General features: G+C 46.0%; 1 protein-coding gene and 1 non-coding gene across 12 annotated transcripts in view; one reads left to right on the top strand and one right to left on the bottom strand.

The window, feature by feature from the left end:
- Positions 1-18,338, bottom strand: part of Spag9 (sperm associated antigen 9) — a 124,628-nt gene that overhangs the window by 28,359 nt on the left and 77,931 nt on the right. For 6 of the 11 annotated variants that reach the window (XM_023717892.1, XM_023717895.1, XM_023717893.1 and 3 more), the window contains 9 exons: positions 17,097-17,304; positions 16,514-16,613; positions 13,878-13,999; positions 7,356-7,413; positions 6,297-6,449; positions 5,870-5,921; positions 4,423-4,553; positions 1,227-1,283; positions 1,114-1,125 (listed from right to left, as the gene is read on the bottom strand). In XM_023717892.1, coding sequence (XP_023573660.1) covers positions 1,114-1,125; positions 1,227-1,283; positions 4,423-4,553; positions 5,870-5,921; positions 6,297-6,449; positions 7,356-7,413; positions 13,878-13,999; positions 16,514-16,613; positions 17,097-17,304 — 893 coding nt within the window. The remainder of the gene's footprint in view (positions 1-1,113; positions 1,126-1,226; positions 1,284-4,422; positions 4,554-5,869; positions 5,922-6,296; positions 6,450-7,355; positions 7,414-13,877; positions 14,000-16,513; positions 16,614-17,096; positions 17,305-18,338) is intronic. The other 5 variants (XM_023717894.1, XM_004633587.2, XM_004633590.2 and 2 more) reach the window with 1 other exon arrangement.
- LOC111817381 lies at positions 6,842-6,954 on the top strand. The gene has a single exon (XR_002821600.1). It is a non-coding gene; the product is annotated as a small nucleolar RNA SNORD22 (small nucleolar RNA).

Below are 18,338 nucleotides of genomic sequence, written 5' to 3'. Positions count from 1 at the left end.
GGTGCTGGGGGATTGAACCGCGGTCCCTGTGCTTTGCCAAGCTTGTTCCAAGTAGGTGCTTTAGACCACTGAGCCATCTCTCCAGCCCTTTTTTTTCATTATTTTCTATGCATGTTTATGCTTAAGAAAATTCCAAAGCCGGGGAGATAGCTTAAGCACGAAGTCCTGACTTCAATCCCTGGTAACAACAACAACAAAAAGCAGGGGGTGGGGGAGGCTGGGAATATAGCTCAGATGGTCCAAGTGCCTGCCTGGCAAGCACACAGTCCAGAGTGTGACAGCCTGTACCACACGCCATGCGGCCCTAGGCCGAGCTGGCCACCGGAACCAGGCATGGTGGCACATGAGTACAATCCCAGCACTGGGGAGGCTGAGACAGGAAGATTGCTACAAGTCTGAGCTGCGTAGCGAGACTTTGTACCAAGCTGCTAAATAAAAAGATTAAAAAAACAAAGAGAATTCTGAGAGCTTTTCAAGGCAGGGAGTTAGGGCCCGGCACAAACAGCTTAGTGCTGCACACTGGAGCTGAGCGGCGGCTCCAGCTGGACTTGATGTCAGAGGAAGAGAGAAAACTGAGTGGAAGTTGGGTGCCTGTCCTCCAGCGACTTCCTGGATGACAGGGAAAGGCCCTGAGCCCGTAGGAACGGTGCCTCAGCAGCAAGGGCCAGGCCCCAGGAAGCTCTGCGCCAGTCGTGCGGGCCCGCTGTGGGCCGCAGAGCACGCGCGCCAGCTAACACGGCCTCCACACTTTCTCAGCAAGTGCAAGTCACTTTCATGCCCACATTTTTTTAAAGTTGCTTTCATTAAATAGCAAATCCACCACAAAGGGGGTGAGCTCGCACCACTGGAAATGCACAGAACTCCGGGCACACGCAGGAGCCAAGCCCTCTGCACACCACATGCATGCACCAAACCTGGCAGAGACTAGCTTCTTGTCTCTGTGAGGTCCTTCACCAGCGCCAGACCAGTGCGCCAGCACTTACTTAATGGGGACCCAGGTCATGATCAAAGTTGTAAGCACCCCCTATTTTAATTAGGCAGAGGATTCCAAATGCATAACCAACACAATGCAGCTTACGATAGGACATTTTAATGCTTCAAGAACAGGCTTACCGCGCTGGCACACTATATATGACAGAGAAAAATTTCAGTTTAGCTATTTATTCTCAGTTTTTAAAGGCAGACTATATCTTGTCTCAAACTTCTGCTGTCCTTCAGGTACTTACAACTGCCAGATGCTTGACCTTTTTTTTTCCTGCATGGCTGGGTTCTCTCGTGATGCCCTGCAGTAAGAAAAGAACAGAGCTGTAAGCTCAGCATTCCGCTGTCTGAAGAACATAGGACCCAGAGTTCACAGAGTGCAGGGAGGTGCTAGTTCAATTCAGCAAGTAGTTACTTTCACCAACCCACCGGTCAGCTGGTCTGCTAAAGCTAAAGCTAATGCTAAAGCAATGGCCCCCTCCCTCAAAAAGCTCAGTTGCTGGTGGCGAGTACCATCTGTGAGGGCTAGATAATCAACATGCCTTAATATTAGTATATTTTCCATTTCAATTTTTTAAAGAGAAAAAATCCTTGCTAGCTTGCCCAGGTTGGGCTTTGTTTCTGAGACAGTATTTCCCTGTGCAGTTCAGCCTGGCCTCCATCTCGCGGCAGCCCTCCTGCCTCAGCCTCCCTGGTGCTGGTGTTGCAAGCTGGCAGCACTACGCCCCGCATTCCATGCCCAGCTGAGATTGTAGGCACACCCAACAATATTAAAACATCTGTGTTAACCCAGGCATGGTGGTGGATGCTTGTGAATAACCCAGCCTATGTAGGCTGAGGCAAGAGGATAACAAGTAACAAGCCAGCTGGGGAAATTTAGCAAGGCCATCTTGAAGTTAAGAAGCACACGACATGCAGTGCAAGGCCCTGGTTTGAGCCTCAACAACACACACACAAACATGTAGCAGACGAAAAGGAAAGGAAAACTACCTCTATCCCTTTGGAAACACTACGTTGAAGGAAATCCCGTCTTTCCACAATGGCCTATCACCCATGTGCTCCGCGCTCCCCAAGCAGCTGGGGCTTTACTGTTCTCTTGGGGCACTGCGCTCATGTACTTTTCTACATAACTGAAAAGACCACTGAGGGAAGAGGACAAACTGGGCTGACAGGGACCTCAATAAAACTTCAGAAAATAAGGCACCCCACAGGCTGAGGCACTCAGCAGTTGCTGCCCCCCACAGCATACCCTTCACTTCTTTTTTTGTGTTCATAGAAGAAAGTTAAAACACTTCTTAATTCAGTGAGCACATTAACAGTTGCTAACTACCCTGTCCGTGGCTGTTAAGAGCTAGAAGTAGCCGTTTGATGTGGAGCCTGGCAACCCGCCTTGTTTTCAAAGTACCTATTATTTAATAGAGTTCCTCAATGCAGCAGTAGCCAGGGAGATGGCTCAGTGGAATAAGCGCTTCCCTGGCAAGCGCAAGGGCCTGCGTTCAATTCCCAGCTCCAGAAAAAAAAAAAGACCTCAAAACAGCAGTTAACAACACACTTCTCAAGTTAGTGTCTTTGTGCAGTGAGTGAATACAGATTAGAACGCTACTCTTTCATTCTCAGTAGCTATAGCAAGTAGAGTAATAGCAAATTATAAATTGTTATACAAAATGCTTCCTTTTTTTGTGGAACCAGGGATTGAACTCAGACCCTTGCGCTTGCCAAGGAAGCGCTTATTCCACTGAGCCAGCTCCCCGGCCCCAAGTATGGCAGACGGATTTTTTTTTTTTTTTGGCTGGCTCAGAATGCCTTCGGGGCATGTTTGGCTGGCTGGCTTGAGTTGTGGGGATCAATCACAGCAACCCGAGGCAGACTGCTTCGTTGAAGCAGCCACTTAAACAACTGAGCTAAGGGGCAGGTCCCCCAAAATGCTTCTTTCTAATATGATATAATCACAAGGAAGTAAAAGTTGGAGGTTAGAAAATATTTCATCAGCTTACATATAATTTATCAATATGTGCTGCTTTGATAAATCTGATTTGACAAAACAAAGCTAAGGATATGGGTGGATCAGTGGACCACGAATTTACAAACTTTTCCTATGCTCTTTTGAAATTTAAGGAACAGGGTTACTGAGAACGTGATCACTAGCTGGCAGCATTAGTATGCTATGAGATCCAAGAACAGACTGGAGCGCAAGTTCTTTCCGCTGAATTATGGAAGTTATTTAAATTAATTAATTAATTAATTAATTTTTTAAATTTATGTGTGTGTGTATGTGTGTGTGTGTGGCCAGCTCAGCCCACCAGGGGGCGGGGCTGGCTGGCATGTGGTGCTGGGGGATTGAACCGCGGTCCCTGTGCTTTGCTAAGCTTGTTCTAAGTAGGTGCTTTAGACCACTGAGCCATCTCACCAGCCCCAATATGGAAGTTATTTTTAAAAAAATCCACCGTGAGGCGAACAGAGATGACTCAGATTTGTTGGGAAGCCGGGAGGGAAGAGGCAGGTTCAGTCACTTCACGCTATATGCATGTACTGAAAAATCACACTGAGCTCCACTAATCCATACAAATACCGCGTAGTAACTAAGAAACTAAATAAGAGCTAGGCATGGTAGGACACACCTACATCCCAGTGCTGGGGCAGGAGAACTCCAAGTTCCGATCTAATCTGGACAACGCAGTGATAATCCTGGCTCAAAACTAAAGAAAAAAATGATAAAAAGGGCAATGGAGGACAGGCGTGGTGGTGCACACCTGCAATCCCAGCAGTGGGGAGGCTGAGGCAGGAAGACCACTGAGTTTGAGGCTAGGTGGGTTACAAAGTGAGTTCAAGGCCAGCCTGAACTGCATAGCAAAACTGCCTCAAAAAGATAAACAAATAAATTTTTTGAAAATTAAAAGGGCCTCTGGATGGGCAGATCTCAGGGGAGCAATGCCCCTCAATCACTTCCCGGCAGCAAGAAAGAGACCCAGGTGACTGGGGGATGGCCGCCGGAGGTGCACTTTGCATGAACAGGAAGAGATGGAAAACCAAGTGCATTTCACAGGAGGATCTAAGTAAAAATGATGTGCTCCTTGTTTCGTATAGGAAATTTTGTTCGTTTCCTGACTGACAGTAGCTTTAACTTCTATATTCTTCTGAAAAGCAAGTACCACTCCCAAGTAACAACTGCCTTTTGTGGGAGGGCTCGTCCAGGAATGCACAGAGGTCTTCAGGATGGCCCTCTGGCTCCGTGCTGTTTCTAACCCAAGTATTTATTCATTATCCAACAGCCTGACTCAGTGTGGCAGGGAAGAAAGAACACGCCGCTCAGGTGGTACTTGGCAAAGGCTCTCCCAGAAGGCACAGGAACGGCTCAGTCACTCAAGGCAGGGAGCCAGCGACGGATCGACACAGAGCCAGGAGACAGGCACAGGGAGGCACCAGCGTGCATCTGACACAAACCGAATCATCTCCGTCCATCGGACAGCTTCCTGCAGCTCCATCAGTCTCTCTTTATACTGGTTTCTCTCCATGAGAACGCGGGCCATCTCCACTCTTGTGAACCGCTTCCTCTGGGCCGTGGGGATATCACTCTAGAATGACAAGAAGAGGGCAGATCACTCAGGGGCTTATGTCTGCTTTGGTGCTAATGCCTAGTTTCTAAACATTCTTTAATTTCTAATCTAAAAGATGGATTAAAGAAAAATGCCCATAAACTGAGTGTGGCGGCACATTCTTCTAACAGGCTTAGGTAGGAGTATCCCAAGTTTGAGCCCAACCTGGGCAATTTAGCAACTTAAGGCAGACTGGAAAAAAACAAAACAAAACAAAAAACCCCAACCAGCTGGAAGGCTTGGGATGGACAGCAAGGCTTGGGATGAACAGTCTTCCTCCTCTGTGCTCCTCCAACAGAGCCTGGCCTGTACTTCAAACGAAAGTACTTCCAATAACAGAAGACCTGCATTCTGCAGCAAGGCGCCCCCACTTGCTAGGTTTATTCCCTGGAAAATCTTGCTTCCACATGCCAGGTTTATATTAAAATGTTCTCGGCAACATAACTGTTTGTGGAGGTAAAAAAAAAAAAAACTGCATCTCACCCACAGTGAGCACCAGGCAAGTGGGCAGCACAGACCGTCCTTAGAACGCGGCCCTGGGACTGCAGCGTAGCACTGTGGCACAGTGCCAGGCACCCTGGAGCACATGCGGCTGGGTACAGAGCCATCCACGACTCAACACTGGACGGACCACAGCACGATGCAAATACACTGCGGGGGTACGTGCGGCTGGCCCAGGAGTACTGCATGTTTGAGTCCAGCCTAGGTGGCTTGGAGAGGCCCTGTCTCAAGTGTAGCTCAGTGGTGGAGACCCTGGGGTTCCTCCTCAGCACAGCAGCCCTGGCCCCCAAACTAGGAGGGAGATTTACGGCACGAACTCACCAGGATCTCTAACTCCATCTGTCAGTGCCAAAGAGTGTACTAAAAACTCAGAAAGCCTGAAGGGACACTGAATGACCCTTCTTCCCAAGACACCCGCACACCGCAAGTATCACCCTGGACGTGGAAGCGTCGGCTGCGAGAATGACAGTGCGCTAACGGCCACCCTCCACGTTTTAATACAGAGCCAATGCCGGGGACTGACTTGCTGCTACTAAAGTCCTGAACTTCACCTTCCTCAGATAAATACATCTGAACAACTTTAATCACTAGGTTCTCATATTTCTGAATCAAAATTTGACACAAAGTAACCAGTATCAACAACCACTCCACAATGTCCTAGTGGTCCTTGAACTCAGCCTGCAGACGCTGGTCACTGCAGGCCGCAGAGGAGCCATCTGTGTCACTGCTCTAGGCACACCCAGAAACAGGTCCGGCCCTGCCCGGGGGAGCAGAGGCCCAGACTGAGAACCTACGTCATCCTCATCCTTGGCTTTCTGCCGTGCATCTTCAGCTTCGGCCCGAGCCCTGGTGGGAAAAAACAAAACACATTATCTGAATTGAGCATGGCTTTTCAAATAACGAAAGGGTAGGTGTATAGATTAACACTAAGGAATGGTCTTTCTTTTGCCAAAAGTGTACAGCACTGTCCTTAGTTTGGGAAATGTTATCACAGCACTCCATGAGATCGCAAAAGGACAGGTCTCGAAGGAAAATGACACGAAGATTTCCAGATAGTTCTCTTCACATCAAGGCAGACACGAACTGCAGTACCAGCTGCCACCCGTGCTCTGCCTTCTCCCAGCACGCCCCGGGCCTTCCCCAAGGCCGCTGCCTCAGCACCGCACCCAAAGCCCCTGCCAGCCCCCTCCAGGACAACTGGAGAGCGAGGCCCACACTCACTTCCTGAGCTCCTCCTCCAGCTCCCTGTTCTTCTCCTCCAGCTTCAGCTTGGCTTGCTTCACGGCCTCCAGCTCCCCCTGCAGCACGTCCTTTTCGCATGTCAGCTCATCCACCCTAGCTATCAAGTCGTTCTTCACCACGTTCAAAGCGTTCCTAAGAAACACACATCCAAGTGCACCGTCACCATGCCCTTTCCATCTCTCAGCTCATTCCCTTATGGACTAAGGCAACTGTGTGACTGCATGGCTGAAGAGCTGAGCGCTGTGAGATGTTCGACCCGATGCCACTTGTAGATAAAGGTGGAAGGACACCACATGCCCCTTTTTTAAGTTTGCACTCTTTCCCTTTATGAAGACTAGATAAAACTAGACAGACTACCAATACGCAAAAAGCCAGAATTAAGTAACACAAAGCTTATAAAACAAGCATTCTTGGGCCAGAGAGATAACTCAGGGGCTGAAGTGTCTGCCTAGCAAACACGAGGACCTGAGTTCAATTCCCAGCATCCTCCCCACCAAAACAAAACAAGACACACAAACATTCGCTCCCAGTAAAGAAATATGTACATGTCTTACTCCCTGCTCTTGCTCCACAGCCTAGAGAGGTGAAGCGACTGGGGCTAGCTAGGGAAAGAGGTGGTTCCGGAGGAGCGAGGGGTCATCAGATTTCTTTATGCAAGCAAGGAAAAGACAAAAGAAGCAGCACTCTTAGGGCTACCACTGCTGTACGTTCTGTAGAGGAGCTATTACCTAATCAAGAAAGTCAAACTGTTCCTGGAAGTTATCTTTAATAATCAGTGAGGAAATCATCTAACTGGAAAGAAGCTTAAGAAAGAAAACATCTAAGATCCGCTCCTCTAGTATGGCGGGCCTAGCTCGTGACAGTGACATTCCATGAGGACGCACACGTGGGCCCAGGCCGCCTCCGGGCCGGTGTGTCGGCACTGCCACACACAAGAGTTAAGGCTCTGTCCTCTAGACGGAGACTGCCGAGCTGATGAAGCACCACTGACGTGGCTGACAGAAAATGTTTGTTCCTTTGTTATTATTTCATACTTACTTGGTTTCCAAAAGTTGTGTATTTTCTAGTATAAGATTCTCAACTTCACGACCCATTCCTATCAAAAGAAAAATGGTATAAAGACATCAAAATAAATTTATAAAAAATTGTACACCAGCTATAGCTTTTATTTTATTAATTTTTCTGTCCTTGAAATAATATTATTTTGCCTATAAAACATAAAATTAAAAATATTCATCATAAAGCAAAACTCAAGATCTTATTGGCCAATTTTTTCCTTCTCAGTACTGGTGACAATCCCAGGGCCTCTCATTGAGCTACACCCTCAGCCCTTTGATATTTTAAGACAGGATCTTGCTAAAGCGACCATGCTACCCTAGAACTTCCAATCCACCTGCCTCGGCCTCCCACTGGCTGGGTCTGTGAGTGTGCATCACTGTGCCCAGCTTTTTTAAAAAGTCAATTTATTACACCTGCTAGTCTCTAATTGTTTCTCATAGATAAAACTTCAAAAGGATCAGAACTTTTTAGTCAAATACTCTAACCAGTAGCACTGTCCAGGGAGGAAAAAAATAGCATTAGTAAGGATCAGAAGTTCCAAATTACAGTGGATGGATACTGTAGCTTCTGCTCAAACATTAGGTCTCATTAATAAAGAACGGCATTCACAAAGCTAAAGAAAGACAGAACCCCAAGGCAGATGAAACCTTACCAAAGAAATTATGGTCTTAAAGCCCATGCATTCCATGTAAAGCAAAAACAAAGAACAAGAAATGTTTTATGTAAGAGACAGCATGAAAATAGATCATTAATTTATAAAGGTCTATGCGTGACATGAAAAACATCTGGAACCACAATGTTATGACTTAATGCATAATGATGTATAAAAGACAGAAATAAAGGTGACTGCCTTCATTCATGAGGATATTCTCAGATATAGCTAAATACTTTGTCAATTCTTTCTCATAAGACAATGAAAAATAATTAGATTGAAAATCTCAAATGAGTAATACTAAGTTTCCCATGAAGTACTGCCTAGGAAATCGTAAGATGGCTTCACTTGGTAAACATTATTATTATTATTAGGCAGCACTATACTGGAGACTGAACCCAAAACCTCTGCACTGTGTTATATCCCTGGCCCCTTTCATTTTTATTTTGAGATAGGGCCTTACTAAGTCACTAAGTTGCTCAAGCTGGACATCAAATTGGAATCCTCTCAGCCTCCCAGAGTGCTGGGATTACAGGTGTGGCCATCATACCAGCTGTGTATACTATTTTAATGGGTATTCTAAGGCACGTAGAGCACTCAATGCAAGATCCATGATAGTAGTCTTTAGGGAGAATAAAATTATTTAATTTGCTTCTCATAAGAAATGAAGTAACATATTAGGGAATATGTTTTTTAAAAAGCAAAACAAGGGCCGGCCAAATAGCTTAGCAGATTAAAGCTCCTGTAAGCAGGCGCAGGGGCTGGGGTTTGATCCCTGGGCCTGTGGTGTCGGCCCCGCCCCAGGGGTGCACTGAGATGGGGTGTGATGGTGCGCGCCTGTAATCCCAGCTCTTGGGAGGCTGTAAACAGGTGGATCACTACGAGTCCTATGTAGTAGTGAGATCTTATCTAGTACTGAGACCCTGAACACCCTGTAGATCCTTCCCTAAAAAAAAAAAGCAAAACAAAAACAAAATGACCCTCAATTGTCCCAAGTAACTATAAATTAATGTTGGATAGCAACATGCAAAAAGTAATACTTTTAATTCAGGAAAATAAGAAAATATTTCTAAAGAAACTACTTAAGGCAAAGGGGTTAACATGTCCTTTTAGTTTGAAAATGTAATACTCAAAATGACTTTTAAATTATTAAGATGAAACCAAAGTAGGAATGCTAAAAATTCAATGGTAACATAGGGTCTTTTACTTTGTCTATATAAGTCTTCTCAAATATCAGAAGTAGTAGCTTATTCAACTACTCACTACAAACGTGGGGGAAAAAAACTGAACAAGTTTTCCACTTCCGGCTCTGCAATGACTTTTGCTGAGCCACGTGCTTTGCACACTCATGTCAGTGCTGCAGTGAAGCCACAGAGACGGAAGCAAGTGCAGCCTGGCGGAAAAAAGGTCAGGTACTGCTTTTACAGGACTGCTAAAAACTCCAGGCACTTAGATAGGTGTAAGAGCTGAAAATGTACGGAGGGCAAAACCAAAGGACAACAGAAATGGCGGGAGAAACGATGAGGAAGCATGAGGGCGGCAGCCGGGACACCTCGCGTAGGGCAGCAGCACAAAGCAGGTGAGAGCATACACACCAGAATATTCCCCTGGGGAAGCGGCCCAAGAGAAAAGTGAACGAGAATCTCAATTAGATTGTTTTCAGAAAGCAAGGGCTAAACTCATTTATTTTAAAATGAGAGATCGAGGTGACAAAGAAATCCAAACAGTACAGAGAAACCATTAAACGCAATGCAGTATAAATACCACTCTACAAACAGGAAAAAACTGGAGTATGTACTCATGAGAAACATATCCTGTTACTGTTCTAAAGTTTGTACCAAAGTTAGGTAATGTCAATAAAGTCTGTTTAAAAACTATTGTAATTTAAGCTACGATAAAGAGGAGTCTCCAGAATTTTCATTTTGTGACATGTTAGTAAAAAGAAACTGACTGCAACTATGAGAGAAAACCCCAACTGGATGTCAGCATCGATCCTGAGCTAGGTCCAGACAGGACTCGGAGCTGCCCCTGGAGAAAGGCTGCCCGGGTCTGTGGGGCTGCGCACGTCTCCAAGGCTGTGTACTGCTTCCTTAAAAGCTCCCCTGGGAAGGAGTTTTACTCTCAGAAGGTGAACAACCACAGAGATGAAACAAAACTCCAAGAACGATTTCACAGCCCCATTCCCTTAGTTCCTGTGCTTTTTGCTAAAACACAAGTTGTCTTGGCCGCACCAAACACAGGGATCCAGTCAGACAGGTGAATGGAACATGACAGGAAAGTCTCGAGAGTGGCATAATAATGCAGAGGGGACCACAGCAGATCCCTTTAGGGCCTGTCATGGAGGCAGAAGAAAGGGGGAACACAAACACAAACTAGGGGGAGGACAAGCAAGCCTAGCGCTGGGCTGGGGAGAGTGGGCTGCACAGCCAGGGAGGGCAGATGCGGAGCCTGACCAAAGTCCCCGCAGGGATTACTGGGCAGTTTGGAAATAACGGTCTGGACTCCAGAAAAAGATCCAGGGTAGGGGTAAGGACTAAAGTGAGTATTAAAGCAAGAAACAGGGCAAGCGTACTTTCCCAGGCGCACCTGCGTGCAGGTGACACAGGAGCAGTGCAGGAAGGACAGAAAGCCAACAAGAATAGCTGTGAGGATAACTGCTTTGGAGAAGTAGTGCAAAGTGACAGACACAGCAGGCCAGGGGCTGCTTCGGGCAAGAAGGCTGGTCAAGATGGCTACATAGCTGCGGGGTACACCCGGCAAATGGGGGAGCCCTGCCATGATGTGGAGGCGCTGTGGCGCTGCTCACTGTCTCTGCACTGTCACCTAATGAGATGGGGCCTGATGGGACAGGACAGGAGAAGCCAGTGCGGGAGGGCAAAGTTCCAGGGTCACAGGAAGTAGCAATTTATTTTTATGTAGCAAAGACCTCTATGTTTAAGTGCTAAGGAGAAGTTAATGGGGAGTGGACAGGGAGAATCCGAGGAGTTGGAAACCAGCACTCAAGAGGATCACTGCGAGTTCAAGACCAGCCTGGCTACAAAGGGAGCTCAAGGCCAGCCTGAACCATATAGGGTGACCCCGTCTCAAAGAGACAAAAAAAAAAAAAAAAAAAAAAAGAGGTGGGTGTATGGATGTCAAACTGACCAGTTTTAGGACTCAGTCAGCGCCACCAACACCAGAGAAGAGGCTCTGAGAATTCGGGAGTCAAGGGACTGATGCCAGTCAAGGTAAAGGACAAACTGCAGGGTTGCTTCATTTAAATGATTAAACCCAGGAAAGGCTCCTCTTGGTAGTGGGTCCATCAACAAGATTAAAATATATTTAACTTGGAGCAAGAGCTTCATAACAGAGCCATAACCAGGATAGGGAATGCTGAGTCACAGAAGTGGACTATGTACCTATATATAGGCCTAAGGTCACCTATTTTGTGAGTGCCTCAGCTGTCACCGCCGGCTAGCACAGAATGAAGCTAAAGGACAAGCGCATCCCTTCCGCTTCACTCCCCATCTTTGACTGATATAGTAAGTAGGCCTAAGTCACTAAACTAGTATGTTTAAAACAGCCTAACTTGGGGTGTTCTCAAAATAAATATATTAATAGCTGTAAAACAAGAGACCGCAGTTTACACTCTGCTTCTTCTCTCCACTGTGTAAAGGAAGCCAAAGAATTAGAATTTTAATTTAAATTTATTTATTATGTTTAAGTTCCTGACTTTTAGAAAATACTAAATTTTACTGCAAGCCCATAAGTATTTTTCAATACTATGTGGCTTGATTCTTTACAGAAAAAAATATTGGGGTATCATTGATAGTTTTTTCAGGTGCCCAACACAGCAGAGAACAGGCAGAAGGAAAAAGGTAAAGGGGCTTTATTATCTTGGAGGACGTGGAGAGAATTTGGGGAAGATGAGGATTTCTCTCTATTGGAACAAAGGGAGGCTTTTATGGCCTCTTCCCAGGCGTGGAGCTGGTAGGGGATGTTTAGATTTAGCTGAGGAGCTGAGTGCGGGTCTTCCCTGAGGCAGCCGGAAGGGTGAAAGGAAACTGTATCCTGGGCCGAGCTGGAGAAGAAGGGGGAGCTGGTCTTGGGAAAAGGGCTTTTGTTTTATCAGCCATATTAGATGACCACCAGGATGATTTAGCAATTTATACTAGGACCAGCACCTATCAGTCACTAGCCTAAAAAGCTTATAAGGAAACAGTGTACAAATCATATCAAAAGATACTTCATTTTAGTTAATACAAAGAAGTACCAAGAAAGAATTTTGGAGGGCTAATTATATTGATTCTGGAGGTGGCTGCACAACTCTGCATTTGTCAAATCTCAAAAAGTTGTGCTAAAAAAAAAAAAAAAAAAAAGCCAGCAAATTTTAAGCATGTAAATCTGAATAAGAATTTTTAAAATTATTCTAACTTTTTTGCATCTGCCTTTCAGTTCTGTCACTGAGTACTTTTCTTTTTTGTACTGGGGACTGAGCCCTTTGCCTGCTAGCCGAGGCATGTCCTCAAGCCTTCCTGGGGTCCTTACTAAGCTAGTAGCTGCCCAGGCTGGCCTCAGCCTCTCACAGTGTGAGGCTCAGGTGTGCACCTCATGCCTGCTGGCTCAGCTCCTTGTCCTCCTCCTCCACTCCGCGTTCTTTTTCTCCTCCTCCTCCTCCTTCTTCTTCTTCTTCTTGTTTTGTTTGAGTCAGGGTCTTATTATGTAGCCCAGAACCGCCTTGAATTCACAGCAGTCCTCCTGCCTCAGCCAGGGAGTGCTGGGATAATAGGCGTGTGACACCACACATGACCAGATCTGTGTTTGGCTCTGTTTTTAAAGATTTGTGGTTTTTTAAAAATTACTTCACAACGTCAAGGACCTAAATGGCAACTCTAACCTTATGCGGATGCAGGCAGTGTCACTGTGTACCTATTTACAAGAACAAGAGCACTCTCAGCACCGTGTACTCAGTCATAATTACACAGATACAGCATTTCTTGTGGCTCAGTATCTATTTCAAGGAAACAGAATGTTAAGTGTGTATAGTTTTCAATTTTTATAAAGCCTTAAACCACAAGAAAGGCCCACCAAAGCAAATTCACATGCGTCAGAACCATGATTCCTGCTGACAGTGCCAGAGGGCACCTAGGTGGGCTGGGGACCTTTCCTGGAAAGGGCTATGCAGCAAACATCTGAGGCTCTGTGGGTCGTGTGATCGCTACGTCCAACTGCCCAGCCTTGAACCTGTTGGACAAAAGTGACTGTGGGGGGCCTGTGCTACACTTGCACAAGGTCCGCTGAGTGTGGCCCACGACCCACGCTCCGCTGCCCTCTGAACCAGTTTTTCATTTCTACAAAGAGACTAGGCCAGAAGGTAAACTGCTTGGCAAGACTCACTGGATAAACTGTGGAAATGCCAAATGCAGTCCTCACGTTTCCAAGCTACCTGTTCACCAGCACACAGTGGGGCAGGGTGGCTCGGGACTGAGGCCAGAGCCTCGGCGCCACACTCCAGCCCAACCCAAACGCTGACACACCTGCACTGCACGGCGTGGGATAGCACAGTCTGCACGCACACACCCACCCACTGCTGTGCTCCTCATGTGTGTTCTTGAAACAGAGAAGCTCGATGAGTTGTGTTGTATGAATTCGAAAAACAATACATGCCGTTCAGTTTCAGGCCTCTCCAATGAGAGGATGCACTCACCTACACCTTCTATAATCTCAAAGAACATGTTCCCAGCAGTTTCCCAGAAGTGAAAAACTCCTGTGCCACCAGGCATGGAGACACTGTCAAGGCATTTCCAAAGAGATCATCCAAGAACTCAGTTTTTCAACAGTCTGATCCTTCTCCAGGTGAGCTGCCATACCTAGTAAGTCCGCGCCTTCATCCACGTCTCCAATGAGGCCGGAGCCGGCGGAAGAGAGTTCTTCAAAGAGGGACTCTGTGTTGCGGTCGAAAGCTCTGTTCTCTATGCCTTTGGTGGGAGTGCTATGCACAAGACAGAACAAGCCAATGGTTACTAACACTGTTTCTGACAGTGTTTTTTTTTTTTTTTAATTTATGATGACAGTGTTTAATATAATGAGCTAAGCATCATACGGCTTTCTTACCTATCATTTACGTTTACTGCACAATATAACAAAGATATCAAAAAGGTTTCTTAATTCCCATGAAATACCACAGAGATAACTGCTAAGAAACAACAGTGTGCTTTCTTTGTGACAGCCCAGCAACACACACACACACACACACACACACACACACACACAAACACACACACACACACACACACACACACACACACACATCAACAGCATCACTGCGACTACTATTCCAGCTCAGGATTGCCCCACATGCCGACAGATGCTGTTGTCCCCATTTCATCAATAAGGAACCCAAAGAAGCGAGGAACTGTGTCAGGGTCATTCAACAACCAAGTGTGTGTGGCGGGGGGAATCCAAACTCAGGCACTCTGGCTTCAGGGTCCATGCTCCTCACTGCTACGCTGTCCCACGTGACATCGTGTCCAGCAGAAATTACCAAGGCCTTTTTAAGAGCATTCTGGCATTATCTCTTCATTTTTTTTTTTTTTTTTGTGTGTGTGTGTGTGTGGCCAGCTCAGCCCACCAGGGGGCGGGGCTGGCTGGCATGTGGTGCTGGGGGATTGAACCGCGGTCCCTGTGCTTTACTAAGCTTGTTCTAAGTAGGTGCTTTAGACCACTGAGTCATCTCACCAGCCCCGCATTATCTCTTCAAATTGACCCAAAATTCTTTGACCAAAACTGTTCCAAAGAAACCCTGTGTAAGAAAGCATTTCCGAATGCAAAAGACTTAAGTGATTAGTAATACAGAATCAATGGAATAAGTTATGACTGTGTACACATTCAAAGTTCCAACTTCACGATTAAAAACATCCCAATGTAAGACAGAAGGCCTGGCATGGTGGCACACGTGTATGATCCCAGCACTCGGGAGGCTGAAGGAAGAGGATCACCACAGAGTTTAAGGCAGACCTGGGCTACATACGAAGTTCAAGACAGGCCTCAACTGCAAAATGAGACCCTGTCTCTGCAAACCAAACCAAACCAAAAAAATCAACAACAAAAAAACTCTAGAGGACTTCCTGCTAAACATGGTGGACTGAGAATAGTCATTCACACCTAATAATTCAGAAACCTAGGATGATAGTTAAGAGGCTAAAAGAGAGCCAGGTGGGGTGGCATACACCTGTAATTCCCCTGACTCTGGGAGGCTGAGCTGGCCACCGAGTCTAGGCATGATGGTGCATGCCTGTAATTCCAGTGCTAGGAAGGCTGAAAACAGGAGGATCACTAGGAGTTCAAGCTGCATAGTGAGACCCTGTACCAAACAGATAAAAAATAAAATATAAATAAGTAAGTAAAAACTGAAAATGCAGATAAAATGCGGTCAAAATTCTGTAGGATGGGAAACATGGGCAAACCAGTAGAAACTGAGTTCACAAACCAGAGAGCTGAGACCTAAGCCTCAAGGAGGCTGGTATGCTGCCAAAGGGTGTGAGAGTGTCGGCAAACGTAAAGATGCACACATGTGGGGCAGGCCGGCATGAGGCCAGGGGAGATCCGCCCGCGCCTGGGACCCTGCGCTCAGCACCGCTCCACACTGTGGACGCCAAGCTCTCCCTGCAGGGATGAAGCCAGGGCCCGGGCATCCTGGGAAGTGTTCTGCTGCTGAGCTAACCCAGCCCCAGAAGTTAGGTCTGAATGCTATGGCAGGGAGCTAAGGACTCTGCGCTACTTCTAAGTACGCAAAAATTGGTCACAGAACACCAGATATTTAAAGACCTGAGTAAGAAAGAAAATCCCCTCATCAGATGGATGCCAGTGAGGCACTAAGACAAAGGAAATAACGTAGGCAGTGCCAACAACAGTACAGAATTAAACCAATGTTTTTAGGAATAAGTGCTACATCCATAAACACACAACAAAGTAATACAAAAAACAGCACCCACAGCTCGTGGTGGCTAGCACCTGCAGCCTCAGCAGTCCAGAGGCTGAGGCAGGAGGGTCACAATGAGTTCAAGGCCAGCTTGGGCTACACAGTGAGTTCAAAGTTAGTCTGAACTACATAGTGAGACCTGTCTCAAAATAAATAAATAAATAAATAAATAAATAAATAAATAAATAAATATTAAAAAAGCCCACCTCATCTATGCAGCACCTCATTTTCAGAACCCTGAGAAATCTCTGCTCTTTGTAAATAAGCCAGTCTGGGTATGGTTAGAGCAACATAGAACACTAAGACACCATCCTTCCAAATGCTCCAAATGCCACAAGGATAACATTTCTCAAACGGAAAGAAACCATACATAACATCCAGTTTCAACAACAGACATGGAGTTTTGTACGGATATTTCTTCAGTGAAATGTATGAATCGATCTGGTCTAGTCAAAGACCAAAGCACACAATGCTTACGGGCATGGATAAAGAAAGCGAGGACATCCTACTGTGGTGTTTCAGTACCTTGACCCTTTATATCCACTGAGATCTTTGTCCATGTCCAACTCAGGAGTGGATTCGATGATTGCCTGAACTTCCGACTTGTCTTCATTTTCAGCTGAGCCTAAAAGAAGGCCACGGTGAGATAACACTGCACCTATGACACAGTGCCCTGAAGGGGAAGGTCTGTCGCTTTCATGGCTAGAAACATGGCGCTTGGATATTTCAGATCTCAGAGTCTGTTCTAGGAAACAGGGTGAGACAGTGTCGTATGTGTAGGGAACAGTCATTAGCAGAAATGAGGGAGCAACTCAGAGAAGCCTTCATTTGTGTTTCTCAAACACACAGGGCAGGCTGCCACTGCTTTCATTCATACTTTTGGGGTGGAATACAGAAAAACTAAGGACACAGACTAACAGACACTAAAGTAGGGGACGGAAAAGGACTGTCTTCCTGCCTTGTAGATCCTCTACCCTTCTAATTTATTCTCATACTCTCAATCATTAGGTTGAGCTCACCCAATGAGTCATCTACCTGTTGTATAGGTTTAAAGCAGGCAGTACACCCAAGACTTGTTTTCTCACCCTCACGTTACGGGTCTCCTCACCTGTGGACACATTCCTTGTCTCCTGGGCGACCTGCACTTCAATGTGCTTGCTTAGCTCTAACTTCGCTGGCGTGTCTGCGCCCCCTACTAGGCCTTCACGCTCCTCCTTCAGTGGGGTGTCGGAGGGGATGGCTGCCACTTCTGAGTTAGCTGTTGATGCGGGAGTAGTAGCTTTAGACCCACCTTGGCTGACATCAGAAAGCTCATCCTGAAAATAAAAATTAAAGAACATTTTAGCTGAGTAATCTATTCTAAACCACCTCCGAGATGAGTTAGGGATTGTGCCTGTAATGTAGCTCGCTAGTGGAGTACATGGTTGTTAGCATTTGCAAGGCCCTGGGTTCAGTTACCAGCACCAAAGAAAAGGAGGGGAAAGAAAGAAACTTGCCTGGAGAAAACTCAATTTAAAAGTTGCAACAGAGTCAGTGGTTACCACTAAAAAATGTCTTTTTGCAAATAATTGGGAACATTTAAGTAGATCATCTGCCCAGGCAAAGGTAAGATTTTTCTAATCAGAAAATCTAAAATTCAAAGATTGGAAACATCAACAGTAAAGTTACACACTCATGCCAGCAACAGTTTGAATGGCAGCTGCAACACTATCCAATGATTTGATAATAAAGACTGTCACACAGGAAGAGTGAGTACTCAAGAGCTACTCGAAGACAGCAGCTAACCAGACTCTCAGGGTAGTTTCATGGTTTTCAAATATTTAATATCCAAATCACATACCCTCGGGGCTGGTGAGATGGCTCAGTGGTCTAAAGCACCTACTTAGAACAAGCTTAGCAAAAACAAAGGGACCGCGGTTCAATCCCCAGCACCACATGCCAGCCCGCCCTGCCCCCTGGTGGGCTGAGCTGGCCACACACACACACACACACACACACACACACACACAAATAAAAATAAAATAAAATTTAAAAAAAAAAAAAAAATCACATACCCTGCCTGTCAAAGGGCCAGATTCTAAGTCCAGCTCCAGACTCCAGGCACCTGCCTAAGGTCAGTGAAGCCAGGTAACCCGCGCTGTTTAACACGCACACCCTCAGTAGACGCCGCGGTTCTGGAGTCTCTACATTGGTGGCAAGAGACCCACGCAGCCTGACACCATATACAAGATCTGTGTGGAAGGCTCTTCTCTAGAAAACAATCTAGAGCCTTTATTAGACTCAAAAAGGTTTGTGATGCCAAAGTAATTTTTATTTTGGTTACCAGAAATGAGAGTGTTTAAAATGTTTA

This window comes from Octodon degus, unplaced genomic scaffold (assembly GCF_000260255.1).
Source record: "Octodon degus isolate 3935 unplaced genomic scaffold, OctDeg1.0 scaffold00056, whole genome shotgun sequence".
NCBI classification, from domain to species: Eukaryota; Metazoa; Chordata; class Mammalia; order Rodentia; family Octodontidae; genus Octodon; species Octodon degus.
This window is presented reverse-complemented; position numbering and strand designations above follow the sequence as displayed.